This window comes from Ovis canadensis, chromosome 1 (assembly GCF_042477335.2).
Source record: "Ovis canadensis isolate MfBH-ARS-UI-01 breed Bighorn chromosome 1, ARS-UI_OviCan_v2, whole genome shotgun sequence".
Taxonomy (NCBI): Eukaryota; Metazoa; Chordata; class Mammalia; order Artiodactyla; family Bovidae; genus Ovis; species Ovis canadensis.
In genome coordinates, this window is record NC_091245.1 from 32140754 (window position 1) to 32146753 (window position 6000).

At 49.0% G+C, this 6000-nt stretch overlaps 1 protein-coding gene across 1 annotated transcript in view; it reads right to left on the reverse strand.

Moving 5' to 3' along the window:
• The window catches only part of FYB2 (FYN binding protein 2), a 132650-nt gene extending 127287 nt beyond the window's left edge, over nt 1-5363 (reverse strand). The window contains exon 1 of the mRNA XM_069592672.1: nt 5013-5363. Within this exon, the coding sequence (XP_069448773.1) occupies nt 5013-5255 (243 nt within the window). The 5' untranslated portion in view covers nt 5256-5363. The remainder of the gene's footprint in view (nt 1-5012) is intronic.
• Nucleotides 5364-6000: the final 637 nt, after the last annotated feature.

Consider the following 6000-nt stretch of genomic DNA (forward strand, 5'->3'; position numbering starts at 1 on the left):
CAAGCTGCTGGTTAAGACTGAACATCAGCCCTGCAGCTATGCAGGTCACTTCATGTTTCATGATCAAGGACTAAGCAACACTGTTCAAGAGGCCTCTGCAGCACAGCTTCTCTGCAAAGATAGAAGGGAGGTGACCAGTCTTAAGGCCACCTCTTGGAATTCCCAAGAGGCTTCACCCAACCATCTGATCTGAATCCCTGTGCACTCCGCTTGTCCAAGGACAAGCTCATTAACAACAGACCGTCTTCTCAGTAATATCTTTCTCAGTGGGCCCATCCCTTTCCAGATGTTACCCTCCTCATGACCTATTTATTAAGAATCCGAATATTCAGGAGAAACCCCTGAAATCGTTCTTGAGGGCTTGCTAAGTGGTCTCACTTAGCATTCAGAATCTGGGTTCTAGACAGAACTGTCAAAAATAAGCCCCCTATGACCTTAAGACAGTCCTGTGATGTCAGAGCATGACAAGACTCCAGGGGTGTGTTTAGTCCCATCCTGGAGGTGCTGGCCCTCAGTGGCTCCCTTGGTCTCCAGCATGAAGCACATCTGTGTTCAAGGGCTTCAGTTTTTGTTCAGTCACTAAGTCATATCCGACTCCCATGGACTGCAGCACGCCAAGCTTCCCTGTTCTCTACTATCTCCCAGCGTTTGCTCAGACTCACGTCCATTGAGCTGGTGATGCTATCCAGATACTGATGCTTTCAGTGTCTGGCTCTGATTTACTTATTGGGATTTGGCTCTTCCCCTGTGCCTCCCTCCCCTTTCCATCCTTCCTCTGACATGCATCTCAGATACCAGCTCCTCCAACAGACCCTGGATGGTCCCACTTAGAGTTAGGTCCCCATTCTTGGTGCTCCTGGTAAAATCTGAGCCTTTCTTCATTATCCTACTTTTCATTAATACTACAATTGTCTGTGTTCTTGACACTCTCCCCTGCCAAACTGAGCACCTAAAGGACATGTATGATAGACCCCCTCTCAGAAATTCTAAGCTAGGCCCTGATTCAGAGAAGATGTTTGGTGATTTTCTGCTGAACAATGCAAGAGGAGAGCCTAATGATCTGATGATGCTAGAGTTTACTCTCAAAAAATGACAAGATCATTTAAGAGCATCCATTATGTACGAGGCACAGCTGAGAAGCAGTCACAAAATGTGTGACCTTTCCCTCCTGGGTTCCAAGTTTCCCAGCTCTGAAACGGGAGTCATTAGACTGGCTGGTCTTTGAGAAATCTCCCAACTCCTACATTTTATTATTCAATGGTTGGCCCAAATCACTTGGCTAGTAAGAGGCAGAAGCAAACATAAATACAGGTATTTGGACTCCAATGCCAATGCTCAGGAGAAGGCAATGGCACCCTACTCCAGCACTCTTGCCTGGAAAATCCCATGGACGGAGGAGCCTGGTAAACTGCAGTCCATGGGGTCGCTAAGAGTCGGACACGACTGAGCGACTTCACTTTCCCTATTCACTTTCATGCATTGGAGAAGGAAATGGCAGCCCACTCCAGAATTCTTGCCTGGAGAATCCCAGGGATGGGGTCGCACAGAGTTGGACACGGCTGAAGCAACTTAGCAGCAGCAGCAGCCAATGTTCATTCATCAAGAATTCAGGTACCACTTTCTAAGCTCCCCCACTGACAAGCAATCTCAGCTTAAAAATGCTAAGATTCTCTCTTGCCAAGACTGGGGAACTACTCAGCTGAGGGAAGGCACCAAGGTAGAACTTCATCAACCTCTGAACTATGTAACAAAATATATTTTTACAGAACTCCCTAGAGCCTTACGTCCATGGGGGAGAATGATACTTTTATAACTAAAACAATGAAAGAATTAATAGTTCCAGTATCTACTGTTGCAAAACAGACCACCTCACAACTGAGGGGCCTAAAACAATAACCATTTTTCCTTATCTCACAGTTTAGCTGGGATAGGAATTTGAGCTAGGTTCAGTAGGGTGACCCTTTTGTTCCACAGGGTGGTAATAAAATTGCCCCAGTGGTATCTCACCAGTAAATGGGCTGGTCTGCAGAACCCTGGTTCTTTGTCATGCAGGAATGCTGGAATGCTAGGTTTAGCAGGAACTGTCAACCAGAGCAGCTGGTTGACAGATGTCCCCATAGACCACTTATAAGGGCTGCAAGAGTGAGGGTTCTCACAAACCAGGTAGAAGCTGCATAGTCCTTTACGACACAGCCTCTAAGTCACATAATGTTACTTGTGTCACAGTCTATTGGCCAAACCAGTCATGATTCTGCCCAGATTCAAAGCAAGGGAACACAGACTCCACATCTTGATGGGAGGAATGTCAGAGAATGTGTAGCCAAGTTTGAAAACCACCACAGTAACATATACTAAATGCTGCTATACACTCAGCATTATGCCAAGCAATGAAAATTTTTTATGTTAATCATATTCCTGCCTGGGCCTCCCCCTCAAACTCTAAACTCAATATCTGTCTACTCAGCCCCTCAACCTATAATTTACTATGTCTAAAACGGACCCCCTGGTCTTGCAAACCTGTTCCACCTTAAATCATCTCATTCAATGTCAACTACATTCTTCAAGGTGCTTAGGCTTCACACCCTGGTGTCACTTTCTTTCACATTTTTTGTTTCATCCTTCAGTTAATCTTGTTAAATCTACCTTTAATACATATCCAGAACCTAACCATTTCTAGTCACCTTTATTGCTAAGACGCTGGCCTGAGCCTCCATATTCTCTTGCTTGAATTCGGGCAAGAGCCTCCTAACTGGTCAGCCAGCTTCTAATTCTGCTTCTTCTACCATCTAGTTTCTAAACAACAGCTGGGTGATCCTTTTAAAAAGCAAGTTGGATCATTCTCTTCTGCCATTCATTACACTCAGGTGCTCTCCATCTCACTTGGAGGAGCACCTGGAATTCCCACAATGGCCTCCAGCATCCTACGTGACCTGACCTCTACTTCTTCCCACTCTCTCCTTTGATCTCTCCATGCTGGGCATCTTACTGACTCCTTGAACATATCAGACAAGCTTCCGCCCCAGGGCCTTTTTGCACTTGTTTTTTTATCCCTCTGTAGAGTGCTCTTCCCTAAAAGATCCACAGCACCAAAGTCCTCACCTGCTTCAAGCTTCTGCTCAAATGGAACCTTGTATTGATGCCTTTCTTGAAACTATCCCATTTAAAATATCAGCCTCTCCTGCTCACTGCCTCAAAGTCCTTAAACTCTGCCTTCCTCTGTGGTTCTACATTGAACTCACTGCTATTTGACCTAATGTGTGTGTGTGTCTTCACCACTAGAACACAAGTTGTATGAAGGCAGGCATTTCTGGCTGGGTCACTGCTGCATCTGCAGCCCCTGAAAGGGGCCTAACAACACAAAGCAAGTGCTTCATTATGCATATGGACTGGGTAATTTGTTAGCTTTACAATAAACAAATCCTCCTTTTAAAATGAGAAATAACCCATATTTCTTTTTTGATCTTTTCCCCCCTCTTTCTCTGAGCAGAAAACATTGCATAACCACATCAGCTTATCCCATAACTGCATTATCTCGTCCCATAAAAATGCCATGAGCTAACATGCCCTTTGGAACATTTTTCTCTCCAGTTACCTAACATTCCCGTTTTCCAGTTGTCATCCTTGCCAGCGGTGCCTGGCGTATAGTTGGCACTCAATATTTGTTACTGACAAATCACAGCCCATGCTTTGGCTCTGCTGCTTATCCGCTGTGTGATATTGAGTAACAAACAACATTCTGTTTCCTCCCTGTAAGAACTAGGGCAGAAAGCACTGACCTCAACCTCACTGTGTTGTTACCTAGATACACTGAAACAATGGAAGCTAGTGCATACCCTGGCATATCCGAGAGGCCAAAATAGAAGTTTGTTTCTTTTTTCTCACAACCACACTGGATCTAGTCACCCTGACATTTTCCCATCAGTTAGGAGTTTCTCAGAAATTGCTAAAATTGTAGGATAGAGAGAGAATTCAGAGGGGAGACAGAAACCATACCAGCGTGCCTTTGTTCTCTCTTCCAAAACTCAGCTAGCTGGAATGGAGGGTCAGCCACAGAGAGACATGTGTCCACTGCCCTGGGACCAAGGGGAGCTTCTTCTGATCCGTGACCACTAAAATGGGTCCTCCGTCCCCACGTACAGCCAACCTCTGAGAAGGAAGTGGCTGATTCACAGAAGAAAATGACTTGACTCCAGGTGTATAATAAAGAAGACAATGAAGGTGAAACACATCATTGCCCTGCCCCCTTGTAGAGAAACTGACTTATTTTAGAGAGGCAGGGAGGCGGCAGAGAACTGGAAAAGCAAAGAGGAAAACATGGTCAGTCAGGTGAAAAAACTCTCCAGCTAGGCAAACAGGACGTGGACATCCATCCAAGCAGAAGGGAAGTTCACCTGCTCGGTGCAGGGCCCTTCCCCAATTTTTTTTTTTTTTTTAACAAACACCTCCAATCATCTCACTAGTTATTCTAGTAGTAATCCTATTTTACAAGTGAAGAACAAGAGGCGAAGGAAAATGAACTTACTGGCCCCAGGCCATGCAGCTTCTAAGAAGCAGAGCCCGCAGGAAAACCACAAGCCACACAAGAGCCTCTGCAGCCTCCGACCAGGAAGCTCTCTGGAGAGGACTGGGGAAAGGACAGGCAGACAGAGAGCAGCACTCACTGACGCCTGGGCGGGGGTCGACCGGGGCGGGGGGGGGGGGGGGGGGGGGGGAGGGCTGAGTCGGGGGAGGGGAGGTTAGAAGCCTAGCTCACAGCGCTGGAGGTATAGAGTCCCTCACACCACCCCTCCTGAAACCCTTGCCCTTCAGCCTCCAAGGTGGCACAGGACAGGTACACACACCCCTCTTCCGTCTCCCCACCCTACCCCCGCCAGGCCAGGCCAGTGTGAGCTGGACGGCATGAAAGTTGACTCCTCTCCTGGAGGCGGGGTGCACGCAGCCTCTCCCCACGCTTTCTCCCGGAAGGAACTGGACGCACAAGAAAGCCCACGGCCAAACCCACCACGACTTACCGCTTCCATGACTTTCTTCCGAGATAGAGTCTGGAAGACGAAACCGGTTTCCCAGAGCTGGATCCTAAGGCCAAGGGTCTGTTCGGCTCTGCCTGCGCCTGCCAGGGAGCAGTCGCTTCCCCTGGCCGCCGCCGCGGAAACACCTGAGCCCAGGCTCCCCACCTGTCCCACCTGCGCGGCGGCTCCTCCCTCTGCTGGGGTTGGAGCGCTCTCGCCCGCGGCGGGACGCGGGCCGGCCTCCATCCGCCGGGTTCGCAGGACCGGCACCTGCAGGGGGCGAGGGATCTTTCCGTCCAAAGATCCGCAGACTCTGGCGCTTCTCAGCCAGCGGCTCTGCCCGCTCTTCTCTCCCAGGCTGATCCGCCCGTCGCCGTGCAGGGAGTTCACGTTGTGCCCTCGTGGGAGTAGTTGGTGAACAAGGCGGCTGGCGGGGCTCCGGTTAGGGCAGAACGCTCAGGCCATACAATGTAATTTTTCTCGGTCACAGTTTCGGCCCCACTCCAGCCCTGAGAATGGGTGCTTTCCCTCTTGTTAACAACGGGGAAACCAAAGCCCAAAGGGGAGAGAACCTGCCCAAACTCACGGGGTATTTCAGGGAGCCAGAAAGAGAGCTGTTAGAGCGGGGCACCTGTTTTGGTCAGGCCCTATCTGAGCATGTGGATACATTCAGTTCAGTTCAGTCGCTCAGTCGTGTCACACTCTTTGCGACCCCATGAATCGCAGCACACCAGGCCTCCCTGTCCATCACCATCTCCCAGAGTTCACTCAGACTCACGTCCATCCAGTACATAATGCCATCCAGTCATCTCATCCTGGGTCCTCCTCCTGCCACCAATCCCTCCCAGCATCAGAGACTTTTCCAATGAGTCAACTCTTCGCATGAGGTGGCCAAAGTACTGGAGCTTCAGCTTTAGCATCATTCCTGCCAAAACAGTCCCAGGGATGATCTTCAGAATGGACTGGTTGGATCTCCTTGCAGTCCAAGGGA